The sequence below is a fragment of the Podarcis melisellensis genome, assembly GCF_964234715.1.
Source record: "Podarcis melisellensis genome assembly, chromosome: 5".
NCBI lineage: Eukaryota > Metazoa > Chordata > Lepidosauria > Squamata > Lacertidae > Podarcis > Podarcis melisellensis.
The window spans coordinates 4,144,923-4,161,649 of NC_138537.1; the positions used below are offsets into that span (position 1 = coordinate 4,144,923).

Here is a 16,727-nt window from a genome sequence, read left to right on the forward strand (position 1 = left end):
AAGGGAAATTCAATTTACCTCCATGGTAATTTCCAGAGCAGTTACTTGGTTAATCCACACATTCTGTATTAAGGTCTCCCTTAATGGGTACCCATTCCCGGTGAGTTAGCTATGCTTACTACGAATCTATCCTTTCACTTACTCCAAATCCCAGAGCTCTCCACCTTGTCCCTTTAACATTCAGAATATCTCTGATGGATAAGATCGAAGGCCCATCCAGTCCAGCAATCTTTTCTCATGCTGGGCATCAAGATGCCTGTGGGAATTTGTTTCCTTCATTGCTCAGAACTGCAAGTGTTAACAGCTTTGTTTGAAGTACCTTTGCCTTCATTGTCACTGGGTTTTTCTTCTAAGTATGTGCACATCAGATTGCAACCAAAATAAAGCACATCTTCAGGGAGGGAATGGTCCCACCCTCCAGGTATATGGGCCTTCCCAGGGATGGTAGTTCTTTCAGTAAATGCATGGCAAAATGACAACGCAAGCACACCTGAGTTGGCATTCTGTTTCTCTCTCGTCTTTTTCTGAACACAAGCCATGACCTCAAAGCCTGAGGCCCATCAGCAGTGTTGATCTTCCATGTTCTGGTGCTCTGTCCACTTAGGATCTGAGCGTGTTGCCAGCAGCTGCAGTGCTGCTGAGGACAATGGAGAAAGACCAGTGGGCTTGGGCCGAGGCTGAGTTTTGCCAGCTGCTTCGTAAGTAACATTTGCAAGGTCACAGAATGGTGTAGGCCAGTGTTTCCCAACCTTGTGCCTCCAGCTGTTTTTGAACTACAACTCCCATCATCCCTGACTAGCAAGACCAGTGGCAAGGGATGATGGGAATTGTAGTCCAAAAACAGCTGGAGGCACAAGGTTGGGAAACACTGGTGTAGGCTGAATCAGTTCCATCCCTTGCAAGAAGTTATCTGTGTTAAATTAGGGCTTTAATGGAACCGCAGGGCATTGTTAAAGAGGCAGTACGCTATCCTTGTAAGTTGGTCTTGCTGAATGGGAAGAGGTGATGAATTGCCTTCTGCAGAAATGTTTTGGTGGGAGATAACAATACACCACAACTAAACAGCCCAACAAAAGCTGGTATCTGTTCTGATTTGCGCTAGCTCTCACTCTGGGTCTGTGCCATTATGCGAAATCTGTTTTAAGTGTAAGCCTGATGGATGTTTGTGTTCTTGCCTGTGATTCTTATCTTATCTCCCCAAGCCTATTCTAAAAAGCTATCTGTGAACACACTGCAGCAGGGTTTTTAAATTGGTGGATCAAACGGCTTTGTTTTTAAATTGTGTTAACGGAAATGGGGGGGGGGGGGTTCCGGCGACAATTGCTACTCACCATCAACTCATCCTGTATCACTTGAGAAGGAAAGATGGAAGAATCTCCCCAGGAGAAGCTTTGACGTTCTTAACTTAGAATCTTATTATTGGCTTGGCAACTTCTAACAGGCAAAAAATGCAAGCAGATATGTTTGGATTTTTCCTCCCTAATGGACAAATGGGAAGTTGTTGTTTAGTTGTGTCCGACTCTAAGTGACCCCCTGGACCAGAGCACGCCAGGCACCCCTGTCTTCCACTGCCTCCAACAGATTGGTCAAACTCATGTTCGTAGTTTCGAGAACACTGTCCAACCATCTCGCCCTCCGTCGTCCCTTTCTCCTTGTGCCCTCCATCTTCCCCAACATCGGAGTCTTTTCCAGGGAGTCTCATCTTCTCATGAAGTGGCCAAAGTCTTGGAGCCTCAGCTTCAGAATCTGTCCTTCCAGTGAGCACTCAGGGCTGATTTCCTTAAGAATGGATAGAATTGATCTTCTTGCAGTCCATGGGACTCTCCAGAGTCTCCTCCAGCACCAGAATTCAAAAGCATCAATTTTTCAGCGATCGGCCTTTTTTATGGTCCAGCTCTCACTTCCATACATCACTACTGGGAAAACCATAGCTTTAACTATACGGACCTTTATTGGCAATGCGATGTCTCTGATTTTCAAGATGCTGTCTAGGTTTGTCATTGCTTTTCTCCCAAGAAGCAGGCGTCTTTTAATTTCGTGACTGCTGTCACCATCTGCAGTCAAAACAAAACAAAAAATCCTTCCAGTAGCACCTTAAAGACCAACTAAGTTAATTCTTGGTATGAGCTTTCGTGTGCATGCACACTTCACCATCTGCAGTGATCATGGAGCCCAGCCTTTCGCATGATGAATTCTGCATATAAGTTTAATAAACAGGGAGACAATATACAGCCTTGTCGTACTCGTTTCCCAATTTTGAACCAACCAGTTGTTCCATATCCAGTTCTAACTGTAGCTTCTTGTCCCACATAGAGATTTCTCAGGAGACAGATGAGGTGATCAGGCATTCCCATTTCTTTAAGAACTTGCCATAGTTTGCTGTGGTTGACACAGTCAAAGGCTTTTGCATAGTCAATGAAGCAGAAGTAGATGTTTTTCTGGAACTCTCTAGCTTTCTCCATAATCCAGCGCATGTTTGCAATTTTGTCTCTAGTTCCTCTGCCCCTTCAAAATCCAGCTTGCACTTTTGGGAGTTCTTGGTCCACATACTGCTTGAGCCTTTCTTGTAGAATTTTAAGTATAACCTTGCTAGCGTGTGAAATGAGTGCAATTATGCGGTAGTTGGAACATTCTTTGGCACTGCCCTTCTTTGGGATTGGGATGTAGACTGATCTTCTCCAGTCCTCTGGCCACTGCTGAGTTTTCCAAACTTGCTGGCATATTGAGTGTAGCACCTTAACAGCATCATCTTTTAAAATTTTAAATAGTTCAGCTAGAATATCATCACTTCCACTGGCCTTGTTATTAGCAGTGCTTTCTAAGGCCCATTTGACTTCACTCTCCAGGATGTCTGGCTCAAGGTCAGCAACCACACTAACTGGGGTGTACGAGACATCCATATCTTTCTGGTATAATTCCTCTGTGTATTCTTGCCACCTCTTCTTGATGTCTTCTGCTTCGGTTAGGTCCTTTTCACTTTTGTCTTTTATTATGGTAATCTTTGTAAGAAATGTTCCTTTCATATCTCCAATTTTCTTGAGCAGATCTCTGGTTTTTCCCATTCTATTGTTTTCCTCTATTTCTTTGCATTGCTCGTTTAAGAAGGCCTTCTTGTCTCTCCTTGCTATTTTTTTGAAATCTGCATTCAATTTCTTGTATCTTTCCCTATCTCCCTTGCATTTTGCTTGCCTTCTCTCCCCCACTATTTGTAAGGCCTCATTGGACAGCCACTTTGCTTTCTTGCATTTCCTTTTCATTGGGATGGTTTTCATTGCTGCCTCCAGTATAATATTACGAGCCTCCATCCATAGTTCTTCAGGCACTCTGTCCACCAAATCTAAATCCTTAAACCTGTTCCTCACTTCCACTGTGTATTCATAAGGGATTTGATTTTGATTGTATTTTACCGGCCCAGTGGTTTTTCCTACTTTCTTCAGTTTAAGCTTGAATTTTGCTATGAGAAGCGGATGATCTGAGCCACAGTCAGCTCCAGGTCTTGTTTTTGCTGACTGTATAGAGCTTCTCCATCTTTGGCTGCAGAGAATATAAAAAATCTGATTTTGATGCTGCCCATCTGGTGATGTCCATGTGTAGAGTCATCTCTTGTGTTGTTGGAAAAGAGTTTTTTTGATGACCGGCTTGTTCTCTTGGCAGAACTCTATTAGCCTTTGCCCTGCTTCGTTTTGAATTCCAAGGCCAAACTTGCCAGTTGTTCCTTTTATCTCTTGACTCCCTACTTTAGCATTCCAGTCCCCTATAATGAGAAGAACATCCTTCTTGGTGTCATTTCTAGAAGGTGTTGTAAGTCTTCATAGAATTGGTCAATTTCAGTTTCTTTAGCTCCGGTAGTTGGTGCATAAACTTGGATTACTGTGATGTTAAAAGGTTTGCCTTGGATTCGTATCGAGATCATTCTATCATTCTATCATTTTTGAGATTGCATCCCAGTACAGCTTTCACCACTCTTTTGTTGACTATGAGGGCCACTCCATTTCTTTTACGGGATTCTTGCCCACAGTCATCCGAACTGAATTTGCCCATTCCCGTCCATTTTAGTTCACTGATGCCCGGGATGTCAATATTTATTCTTGCCATCTCATTTTTGACCACATCCCCGCTTACCAAGGTTCATGGTTCTTACATTCCAGGTTACTATGCAATATTTTTCTTTACAGCATTGGACTTTCCTTTCGCTTCCAGGCATATCTGCAACGGAGCGACCTTTCGGCTTTAGCCCAGCCGCTTCCTCAGCTCGGAATCTATTTGTACTTGTCCTCCACTCTTCCTCAGTAGCATGTTGGACACCTTCCGACCTGAGGGGCTCATCTTCCAGCATCATAACTTTTATATGCCTGTTGTCTTTGTCCATGGAGTTTTCTTGGCAGGGATACTGGAGTGGCTTGCCGGTTCCTGCTCCAGGTGGATCACATTTGGTCAAAACTCTCCACTATGACCTGTCCATCTTGGGTGGCCCTGCACGGCATAGCTCATAGCTTCTCTGAGTTATTCAAGCCCCTATGCCACGACAAGGCAGTGAGGACAAATGGGATACTATACCTAATTCTATACTTGTATTAGGAGCAGCTAAAGGCTAACTTGCTACTTGGTGACTTTTAATAAGTTCCTGTACGCAGTGCTATTTTTCTAGAAAAAGACGTGCCAGAACTCACCATGAACACCTCCCTTGTTCTCTTAAAATGGCAGTGGCACCCACCTGAGAGGTGCCGGAACTGAGTTCTGGTGAGTTCCGGCTGAAAAAAAAGCCCTACCCAAAGTGCTATTTGGGTATACTGTTCTGGTTTGGCCTCTGCGAGATATGGAAGACTTTGAGAAGCTGTGAACCAGATTTGTTTGAGAGTTTTCACTGTTACACATTATGCAGTCGAGTTTCCCGCATTTGGAGAAATTTCAGGGGTCAGCACACCCAGTCTTAAATCATTCTGTGTTTGACTTAGGTGTCAGAAATATGTCTGCTTTTCCCCTCCCATGGCCAGGCACTGCTCTGGTGGATGGAGAGAACAGAATGTCTGCAGTTGGGCACAGCTCTCCCACCGCAACGTTCTTTTCTGAAGCTAAACAAACCATGTGCGCTGCCAGTGAAACGACCCTTTGCTGAGGTCACCCATATGATCCACTGACACTGCTCTGTTTTCCAACCCATCCAGGAAATGGAAGACATTCTGCGCTGCTACATCGAGGAAGGAAACGCTGATATGATCCAGCAGATTGAGTTTATTATCAAGCAGCTTAAATCAGGTCAGAGGGACACACAGTCGCATCTGGGCTGAAAATCTTTATTAAAAAGCTTTTGTTGCTCTCAGGCAAAGGACCAGAAGATGTGAAGGCAGGCTAGGGGGTTTCAGACCGAGAGCATCAATGTTTATATACCACTATTCATTTTTAAAAAATCATAAGTCTTTATAATTTTATGCAAAATCATGCAATAAAAAACATTTAAAATGTTAAGATCAGAAATCAGCTAGCTATTATGGAAATATTATGGAACTTCCCGGGGGAAGTTTGCCAGGCATCTTCACTATACACCTTTAGGTGCCAGACAAAAAGGCTCCTTTTTAACCAGGCCTTTGCCTTACCTGATCTACATCCTATAACCTTTTTGAAATGCTGGCTCTTTTTAGGGTTTGTTTGTATTTTGATTTTATGTATGTGGTCCTTTATGTGAACCGTCCTGAGACCTTCGGGTATAGAAATAAAATAAAATAGAATAAAATACGTGCTTTTAATTCCTTGCATAGGCCTAATGGAAATAGACTTAAAACAAATGGGTTGTTGGCAACATGTTTCTTAAACTTACCTGATCTTCCCTGGAATAGAAACTCTTTCAGCAGATGTTTTAAAGCTGAAACAGAAGGTGCGTCTTCTAGGAGCAATTCACACAGCACTTGCAATGATAACCACGTATACATAGAAGTAAACCCCACTGATTTCATTTGGAAAGACTTCCAGACGATTGCAGCCTGGCAGCATTTTCCTAAACCTGTTCACTTGCAGGTAAACGCCACTGAGTTCATTGGCGCTTACTTCCAAGTAATTGTGCTTATGATTGCAGCCTTACAGCATCGCAGTAATTGTGTTTACTCATGAATAAGGCCCACTTATTTCAGCCAGACTTACTTCTTGGTAAGTGAACTAGGATTGCAGCTTTTAGCATGGCAATTTCATCTCTGTCGCCTTTCAGCCCATCATGAGGCAGTCACGCGATTGTTCTGTGTGGTCAGCTGCAGAGCACGATTCATTTAACATATCAGTGGAAATTTTGCAGCAATGTGCTTGAATACTATAGTTTGGCCACGAGCTAAATAGCCACTAGCTGTGAGCTGAACTGTATTGTGACTCAGCTAGTCATTTCTCAGCTTGCAAATACATTTAGATTACAAATTATGGAGGAGTTAGCTGTCTTAGAATACTTCCAGGCAGGATCTTACTGCGATAAACAGGTTGTTGTGTTCATATAAATGTTTTTTTTAAAAAAAACTTAACTGATCTTCCGTGGAAAGTTTACATGCATGTGGAGCACCCTTCTCACAATAAACACTCATCTAGAAGCACACATATATTAGGAACATTAAATGGTAGGAAGAACTTTCTGATGGCATGGGCTGTTTGACAGTGGAACAAAGTTTCTTGGAAGGCAGTTGTCAGGGAACTGCCATCAGCTCAGAGACGAGAGGTGGAAGGGCAGTTGTGTTACAGGGAGCCTCTGAAGGTCTTGCAAAGTAGTTCTTCCTCTGGTGAAGAGGGAAGCCACACCTCCAGTGGGGAGGGGGTGCAAGGATCAGAAGATGCTAGGGAGAGCCTCAACACCGCACCTGAGCAAAGCAGAGGGGAGGCGAGTCCCCCTTTGCCAGCGCCCGTTCTGCGCAGTAGTCTTTGGCGCAGAGAGGGGAGGAGAAGGTTGGGGGTCACACGGCTGTTATGCTGGGGAAAGTATAAGGACCACCCACTCCCAGATTCTGCTAGCGACTGAGCAGACATGGACTTGCGACGCTCTGCACTGTAAATAGTTTGTACAGATAATAAAGCCTGGAAAAGACAGGTTGGGGTCTTGCTTGTTTGCTCCCGAGCAACCACATCAGCACCTGATAGCAGTGGACTCTCCTTCATTGGAGGTTTTTAAGCAGAGGTTGGATGGTCATCTGGTTGGCCACTCTGAGAACAGGATGCTGGGCTGGGCAGGCCATTGGCCTGATCCAAGAGGCTCTTCTTATGTTCTTATAAGAAGGCAGCAGAGGGTCAGTCTTTCTCTTACCTGAAAAACTTTGGACAAGAAGCAGCAGCTTGGCAGCATTCCTCCGTGCAAATGCCAGTGTCCCAAAGGGAGCGATGCTTATCATGATTTCAAGTTTTATGTGGCCGTTCTTGGATGTTGTTGTTGTTTTAAACCCTCTCCCCTGGAGGTTTGCCAGGAGGAATGTCACCAAGCTGCTACTCACCGCAGTTCCGCTGTTGCCCCAAGCACTGTTCTGCAAGAGAAAGGTTGCATCTGTCTGCTACCTCACCTCTCCTAACACAAAATGTTACAGCTTTGCCCGGCCCCCCAGCCCAATTGCCAAGAACCTCCGAGGCCATTTTAAGGCCACCCTTCTATAAAGTGATGGAAAATGGTTGGGCCAAATGTCTTAACACAGCACTCCTTTCATTATGGCTTGTGCAAGGAAATGTCCCCTTTGGAACATGCCCAAAGAGAGTAAAAATATCAGTCAGTGTTGAACATGAGGGTAGTGGTGGGGGGACAGGGACCCGCTAAATGAAACTTCTGCTGAAGCAAACTGCTGTGCTCATTTTCTCTTATGTTTCATCTTGTTTCCTTCTAGAAGATCCATTGGATGATAGCGCTGAGTCTGATGATGAGGAGAAGGAAGATAATGACGAGGTAAGTTTTATAAGGTGGATTGCTTGAAAGTCTTAAGAGCTCACTATGCCTTACGCGAGGCTGGAATACTTGACCGTCATAATATCTCTGTGCCCCGTAACATTTCTGGGTCGCTCAATTTTGGCTAGCCATGCTGCCAGGTCCTGCCTCCCAGAAGGGCAGGTTCTTGCCTTGGCCTCTTCCTCTACCTGTGGGACACAGCATGACATTAGGCAGGGGGATTTACACCTATTGGCTTGAAGCTGCCAAGAGTGGGAGGGGTTTTGCAAGCTGGAGGCGGAAAGTGAAGGCAGGTCCACTTGCTCTACCAAGCAAGTCCTGGGGCACCTACATCCTCCAGTTGGGAGCTAGAGATGATGGGAGCTCGAGTCGCATCTATTTTCTCCTTCTCTACACCTGATGTCTGCTCAGAGGAATGAATGTCTGTCTCCTGCTTTCAACTCTGAGCTGCTGACAATTGCAGAGGTGAAAGAAACCCGAGGCTTCAGCTGACTTGGTGGCTGGGTTTATTTATTTATAAAAATATTTCTATACCACTGTGTCACACATCACAGTGGTTTTACAGCAATAAAACCAAAACCATACAATATAAGCAGTATATAAAAAAAGACTTAACACTTAACCATTGCGGCTAGATATATTCTTAATTGCCTGCAAAGGCCTGGCGGACTAGAAAACTTCTCAGCAGATGTTTAAAAGTTGGCACAGAAGGCAGAGTATTCCACAGGACTGGGCCAGTGACACCGGAGGCTCCATTTATGGGCCCAATAAATACGAACTACAAAAGTTGGGATCATCTGCAAACCTGTGCCAAAGTTTTGCAGGTGTTTTTTTTCCAGTGAAAACCCTGTCTTTTGCCACTCACCACAAATGGAGCAATTGCTTCTTAAACCTAGGGTTGGTAGCTATGACCCCAGGTTTGAGAAGCAATTGATGAATTGGTGGGGCGCTGCAAAATTGGGTTTTTTTGCTGCAAAACGCTGCAAAAGTTTGGCACAGATTTGGAGGGGATCCCAAATTTGGGGGTTCATAGTGGAGCAAGGGACACGGGTGGCGCTGTGGGTTAAACCACAGTATCTGAAGAAGTGTGCATGCACACGAAAGCTCATACCAAGAACTAACTTAGTTGGTCTTTAAGGTGCTACTGGAAGGAATTTTGTTTTGTTTTGACTATGGCAGACCAACACGGCTACCTATCTGTAACAAAAAAGTGAAACAGTTTTAGCTCGGTCCTAATCCTTGGGCTTGTTATGTGGACGTGCTGACCTGTCGTAATTACCAGGCCAACCTGCGGAGCACGTTTTAAAGAAGATGCTCTGATAATAAGCCTCCACCCGCCCTGCTTGCATTCCTCCACTGCAGCAATATCTGGTGCATCTCTGCCAGCACGATTACAACTGGTGAGAAATTCCTGGAAAAATACTGGGATATAAATAGTGTGAAATTTGTGGGCTTGAAAGGATCATTTGCCAAAGCAAATGTCTCTGTCTCATGTTCAGCAAGTCAAAAAGGACAAGCTCTGCGGGCTATTTAAAGGGAAGATGAGTAGTTTGGGAATACCTGGAAATACCCAAAAGACTTGGGGCAAGTCCACCGAGAAGGTCTCCTGTTTAGGGCCCACTGCGTCTGATGGGAGGATTGTAAAATATTCCTAAGAGCGCATTCCCGTTTCACCTTCCAAGTTACAGAGCACCTTTCATTCACCAGAGTGGAAAGACAAGCAATTCTAAGCTTTACACCCCAATTGCTGTGGTTCTGTCTCTTTGGCTGTGCAGCAATGGTTGTTGTTCACAGGACTGAAGATAGTATGAATGAAGCATTATTGACTGATGCGTGTCAATTTTTTCTTGACCTTTCTGATCTCTAGTCAAGCAGGTTTTCCAGGTTTTTGAAGCACTGTGAAGATATGCAGAACATGTCTGATTAGCAAACATAGTTGGGGGGGGCACGGGAACCCCAAACCCGAATATGTGAAGTATGACTTGCAGACTGCTACAGTGACCCGGGATCCTGATTCTCTTTGCTTGCGTTCAGCTAGGCTGTGAGTTTCAGTTCCCTGGTACATCTTTTAACAGTACTGGACAGGTTGCCTTTTTTGTAGAATGAGGACTAAGATCTTTTTCTGGTGGGGGGGAAATGTTTGCCCACAGCTGACCAGTTCTTCGGCACATGGGCTGTTTGGCCTTGACTTATGGGTATGAGCTGATTCAGGTCCACAGCTCATGTCTAGCATACATAGACCACTGAATCTCTTGCACCTTAATCTCCTCTTGCCTAGACAAGAGGCCCATGGTGCAACTTGGCTCCTGACAGAGAGATAGTAACTTCATATCTGATAAGTGGTTTGAATCCAGATAGAGCTCACTGCCCACACTGACTCTTTCCCCTTTGCATGTGTGAAGAGATGCATGTGTTTGACCTTTGCCCTGTGGGCAATCTGCTTTTGTTGATCAAGACTAGAGAGTTATTCCTTTTTTTGGAGGGGCAGGGGAAAAGTGGGAATGCTTGAGTGGATAGACTTCTGATTGAACCAGCAAGGCTGCCGCTGTCGTCTTCTGTAGTTGAATTATCCATCGGACTATAGCATGCTTGTACACTTCTGCCACTTCTGTGGAGGGCACAAGGAGAAGCGGACAACAAAGGATGAGATGGTGGGACAGTGTTCTTGAAGCGACAAACATGAGTCTGACCAAGCTGCAGGAGGCAGTGGAAGACAGGAGTGCCTGGCGTGCTCTGGTCCAGGGGGTCACGAAGAGGCGGACACGACTAAACGACTAAACAACAACAACAACACACTTCTGCCACCACACCCTGATAGCCAGGACCCTCCCAAAGACCCTCCCACCGTGGAGCCACCTCCAGCACTTCCTCCTATCAGTGATGTCCCTGGTGACAATCCGGATGCCAATTGGACACTGGAATTATCTCCGCCTCTTAGGTCACAGAGCACCCAATTGCTTGCCCAGTCTCAGGACCCCTGTCATTGGCTGCACCAAAGGTTGTGCCCACCCCACACTTCAAAAAGAAGCGCCAGGGTGGCGTGTGGCTTGTTGGATCAACTTCTTAGCTTGCCTCCGGCCATGCAATTCACCTAATGTGCCTTTTAAGCCTTGCCTCTGCACCGTAATGATTTAAGCATTAATGATTTTGGCAGAGACTGAAATCCGAGTTCTCTCCGTCCAGTTGAGAGCTAGGCCTTTTCTGTTCTTACGCTTGTAATTCTATTCCTCCGCTTGGGCAGGTTTAATCCTTGGATTGCAAAATGGGTTTGCAGGCCGTGACCTCCTGAATGTCACCAGGGATACTTACCAGCTTCTTGCAGGATATTGTTCCTGGTTTTTGAGCAAATAGTCGTTTGTTGACACACGGCAAGCGGTTGGACCCCTTCTCCTTTCAGAATGCAGGAAGGAATAAATTGCTGTTGTGAGGTGGTGAAATTGTGTAATGGACCAACCTGTGTCTACCAAGGTCTTAGCCCGCAAGAGGAAGAGTTGAAGGATGTAGATGCATCCTGAAACCACAAACCTACTCCCTTTGTCACTGTCAAGAAAGGTGTGAGTTTATGTCAACACATTCTTTCCGTAACCCAGGAAACAAAATACCACGCTCCCAAACTGTGCCAAGGAGGAGGCTTTCTGTTCCCGTGATTATTTTTTATTGACGTAACATTTTCTACCCCTTTCTTCTAGTGCCTGCGCACTACTTACAGGTGCCTTGGAACAGTTTAAAATCACAATATCCTATCAAAAGAATTATTATTAAAATGCAGTAAAACACAACAGAGTGGCATGGATCAGCTGGGGGAGTCTGCATCAGAGGAAGACCAGGAGAACCTACACCAAGCCCTAGGTCAGGCTTCACCTTTGGGGTGAGGAGCCAGGATCCTGCAACAAGCCCATTTGCACCCTGAGTGAGTTTAGCCTCTGATACTGAGGCTGGACGAGCCCCAGGCCTGTGGGAAAGGCGGCGCCTTAAATGCCAGATGGTTTGTTTCTGATTCTACTTTGGAGAGCATGCACTACCTATGGTGTGCCATTTTGGAATTCATGAAAAACTATGGTTGGTGCTGAGCAGGAAATGGAGAAAGAAGACAGGAGAGAGATAGGAAGGAAGGAAGGAAGGAAGGAAGGAAGGAAGGAAGGAAGGAAGGAAGGAAGGAAGGAAGGAAGGGTGAGCTCACAACATTTTCGTGATCTTCCAAATCACATTTGAGCCGATAGCCTGAATTAAGTTATAATTTTCTTCTTTTTCTTCACACGATCACCCTTGGTTATGGTTGGCTCCTCCATCTGTCTGTGTCATCTTGCCCTCCCCGCAGTAATTGAACTTAAAATTGTAAGCATCCTGGGGCAGAGACCTGGCAGGTTTTTGCTTATGTAACTCTCTAAAGTGCCACCACATAAATAATAATTGTTCTTAATTTTAAAAATTGGTGGAATTCAGCATTACGCCATGACGAACATTCGGTCTACACAAGCGTTTCAGCTTTTCAGACCGAATTACCTCCTTTTCTCTGCTGAGCCAATTTTGGGGCGCAACGGTGGGAAGAGCCCCTTTCCTCAAGTGGGAACCCTTGTGCAGGGCTTCCACTCCTGGGGCACATTAATCCTACCCACTGTTTTAATCGCTGCAGCAGTTGGTGAGTTTAATTCCTCCCATCCCCTGCACAGAGGGAGACTCACAAGGATGCTGTGTAGTATTTGGTGTAAATCAGGGAATGAACATCATGGACTTTGCATGTCTGCTCAATGCCTTCATTGTACAAATAGCCTGCAAACTCTGGTGGCAATTTATTTGGCTAATTTCATTTAACTGTTTAGAAAGAACATTTTGTCAGAGCTGCAGCGGAATTGAGTTAGCTTCAGTGGGGATTTGTTTGGCCGGTTTCCCTTGTATGGATCTCCTGTTCCTATTTCCTGCAAAGCTCACCTTCGCAAACAGCCCCTATTTTCGAAGCCTATGCAGAGTTTGGCCTCTGCAGCCCGAAGGGCAGATTTCAGCCCCCCTCCTTGCATCAGCGACGGTTTACTCCCAGTGAACAGTGATACCAGTGTTCTGGGTTTATTTCTTCTGGCCTTTGTCACTCTGGAGATGACACTACAGTTTTATTGCTTTCTGCTTCCTTTCAGCACGGATTTGGGCAATTCGTGTAAAAGGCACAGTAAAATCCAAGCATTCCATACTCAAAAGTCTGCGGCTGCCTTGATCATTTACAGCGGTGGTTCCCAAAGGGGTCACATTGCCCCCTGGGGGTGGTGGGATCACCTAGAGGGGTGCTAAGAGACAAGCAAGCAGCAAGGGACCTCTGAAGGGGTCAATGACTACCAGACATTGAAAAACTTGTATCACTAGATCAGGTTCACCCATTTTGTTGAATAGATTAAACTAAATAGTTCTAATTGGATTTTGAATGAATGTGCAATTGTTGCTGAATTTTATTAAGTCATAAGCTTCCTTAGTGGGCCATGCAAACCGCTACAGTCATACTTCGGGTTAAATATACTTCAGGTTGAGTGTTTTCAGGTTACATTCCGCGGCAACCCGGAAGTAACGGAATGCGTTGCTTCCGGGTTTTGCTGCTTGCGCATGCACAGACGCTCAAAGTGACGTCATGCACATGTGCGGAAGCGGAGAATCATGATCCGCGCATGCACAGACGTGGGTTGCATTCACTCCAGGATGTGAACAGGGCTCCGGAACAGATCCCGTTCGCATCCAGAGGTACCACTGTATTCTGAATAATGCTTTTTATAGGGTAGGGGGTACCAAAAGCGTTTTATAGGGGTGGTGGACCAAAAGCGTTTGGGAACCACTGATTTGCAGGGTGCATCCCTTGCCAGCCAACTTGCGTTGAGCTGACATAACCCCTACATGCTTGTTGTCTGGGCAGTGTGGTTGCCCCTACTTCCATGGCTGCTTCCATGCAGTTTCCGGTAATTTCAGAGAACCAGTTTGGCATAGGGGCTAGGAGCACCCCAGACCATTCACTTGCTCCTTCAGAGTGAGCTCGGCCCTGCGCAGAACAGGCAGTTTCTCCAACGCCCCGGACAAGGGAACCACCTCTCCACAGAGCCTCCACCTTCTTTGGATCCAGTTTCCCTTTATTGATCCTGATCAGACACCAGTCCAAAACCTGCACAGCATCTCCCAACTCAGACAATACAGAGAAACAGAGCTGGGTCCCATCAGTGAGCTGATGGCTCTTTGCCTCAAATCTCCTAATGGCTGTCACAGAATGAAACCCTATGGAACACCATAACTTAACTGTTGTGGACTGAAGAGTGGCCACCTGCTTCTGTGTTCTGGAGATGACCCTCTAGGTAGGAGCAGAACCACGGTGACCCTTTGCGCGACTCTCAGCTGACAGAGCTGTAATTTTGTGTCTGCCTTAATTGCTGAGCAGCTTTTGCCTAAGGAAGACACTGCACGGCATTGGGAGCCATTCACTGCATCTCATTGGCTTTGCCTGTCACATGGTTTATTCCCGTGACCTGAAAACTGTCCTGGCTCTTGGGGTTCCCTGACTCTCTGCTTTCATGTCATGGCAGGAAGACCACAACAGCATGGAGGCCGACCTGGACAAAGACGAAGTGTTGCAGCCTCAACAGGGGGAGTTGTCGGGCGAGAAGCTCCTGACCACGGAATACTTGGGAGTAAGTAGTGGCTTTGGAGACAAGTGTTGGGTATTATACTCACCAAAAATTTGTATTTTGAGTTCTGTATCAAAAAGAGAAAAATGACAAACTGAGCATCCCTTCCTCCCTTTTACCCAACCTGAAGACATAGTTCAGATTTTAGTAGCAATAGCCTAATAAGCCTTAGAACATTGCCTTCTTTTTTCTTTTAAAAAAAGGCTCTGATTTGCCTAATAAGCCTTAGAACATTGCCTCCATGTGTTCCTCCCCACTGCACTTGGCCTTTGGACAACCACTAGCACAGACTCAGGATGCGTCCCCCTCCTGAGGTCTCTGTTTAGTACAGCTGTTCTCTCCTCCTCATTTCAGATCATGACCAACACCCCAAAAGCGAAGAAGAAGCCGATCCCCAGCATCCCGCAAAGCATTGACGAGCCCCTCCAGAGACCCGTGACACCGGGCCATCACAGGGCTGCCTACCCAACGTAAGTCTGGGCAAACAAGCCAAAGGCTGGGAGGCCTTTTGCTTTTGGTCTTGGTTCAAAGAAAATGCGATTCAGATTGGTGGAAAGATTCTGACGAAATAAAACAGCATTAGACAGGACGTTGCCCTTGCTTTGTTTTTTAAAAGGAGTTTTCACTTAGAACAACACATGCCCTTTGTTGGGGTGGGTGGGATAGCTCCTTGCATCTTGCACCCCAGAGGACAGGATCACACTTCAAAACGACCTTGACAGATTACAGAACTGGGCCAAAACAAACAAGATGAATTTTAACAGGGAGAAATGTAAAGTATTGCACTTGGGCAAAAAAAAAAGGAGAGGCACAAATACAAGATGGGTGACACCTGGCTTGAGAGCAGTACATGTGAAAAGGATCTAGGAGTCTTGGTTGACCACAAACTTGACATGAGCCAACAGTGTGACGCAGCAGCAATTCTGGGCTGCATCAATAGGAGCCAAAGCAATTCTGGGCTGCATCAATAGGAGTATAGCATCTAGATCAAGGGAAGTAATACTGCCACTGTATTCTGCTCTGGTCAGACCTCACCTGGAGTACTGTGTCCAGTTCTGGGCACCACAGTTCAAGAAGGACACTGACAAACTGGAACGTGTCCAGAGGAGGGCAACCAAAATGGTCAAAGGCCTGGAAACGATGCCTTATGAGGAACGGCTAAGGGAGCTGGGCATGTTTAGCCTGGAGAAGAGGAGGTTAAGGGGTCATATGATAGCCATGTTCAAATATATAAAAGGATGTCACATAGAGGAGGGAGAAAGGTTGTTTTCTGCTGCTCCAGAGAAGCGGACACGGAGCAATGGATCCAAACTACAAGAAAGAAGATTCCACCTAAACATTAGGAAGAACTTCCTGACAGTAAGAGCTGTTTGACAGTGGAATTTGCTGCCCAGGAGTGTGGTGGAGTCTCCTTCTTTGGAGGTCTTTAAGCAGAGGCTTGACAACCATATGTCAGGAGTGCTCTGATGGTGTTTCCTGCTTGGCAGGGGGTTGGACTCGATGGCCCTTGTGGTCTCTTCCAACTCTATGATTGTATGATTCTATCTCCCCATAACTAGCAAAAACAAAGTAAATCCATGTGAAGTTATGCAGACACAAGTTGCAAGTTTTTTGCTGTAATATTTGGATTGCCTCTAGATGCAGATTTTTTGAAACAGAGTGGAATAGGCAAAGCCCTGCCTTTGGTGTCGACCTCCATCTTTGCTGTGCATGTTCCTATAAAGACCTTGGGCTAGCCAGGCCCTCCTACGCCCTCCCTGGAGCTGCTTCCTCAAGCTACAGCTCTTAAGAGCCAGTGACTCAAGGAAAGCAGCAGGGGAAATAACAAGGCCTCTGCCCTCCTGTCCTGTGTTCCTTGCCAGATGTTAGCGTCTCTCTCCTGCCGTCGTCACCTAGCAGCATCTGAAAGGCCACAGGTTCACTTCCATGCTGTGTCAATGTTTGTACAAATCTGTATGGAGAAAGAGGCAGAACATCCAACCAAAAGAAACACTTGGAGACAATGAGTAAAGGTCAGGAGGAAGCAGGAAGAGTGCAGAGGGCAAAAGCACAGAGAGGCTGCTGTTCTGTGAATGCTCCAGTCTTCAGAAAGGTGTTGTAAGGCTGGCAAGATGATGCAGATAAGCTTTGGACTCTCAAAAATGTGATATGGTATCATCATCGTCATCTCAGAAGCATAGAAT

At 45.8% G+C, this 16,727-nt stretch overlaps 1 protein-coding gene across 5 annotated transcripts in view; it reads left to right on the forward strand.

Annotated features, from left to right (window-relative positions):
- ARMC9 (armadillo repeat containing 9) overlaps nt 1–16,727 on the forward strand; it is an 88,783-nt gene that overhangs the window by 51,722 nt on the left and 20,334 nt on the right. For all 5 annotated transcript variants that reach the window (XM_081910917.1, XM_081910920.1, XM_081910919.1 and 2 more), the window contains 4 exons: nt 5,166–5,256; nt 7,836–7,894; nt 14,443–14,547; nt 14,899–15,014. In XM_081910917.1, the coding sequence (XP_081767043.1) occupies nt 5,166–5,256; nt 7,836–7,894; nt 14,443–14,547; nt 14,899–15,014 (371 nt within the window). The remainder of the gene's footprint in view (nt 1–5,165; nt 5,257–7,835; nt 7,895–14,442; nt 14,548–14,898; nt 15,015–16,727) is intronic.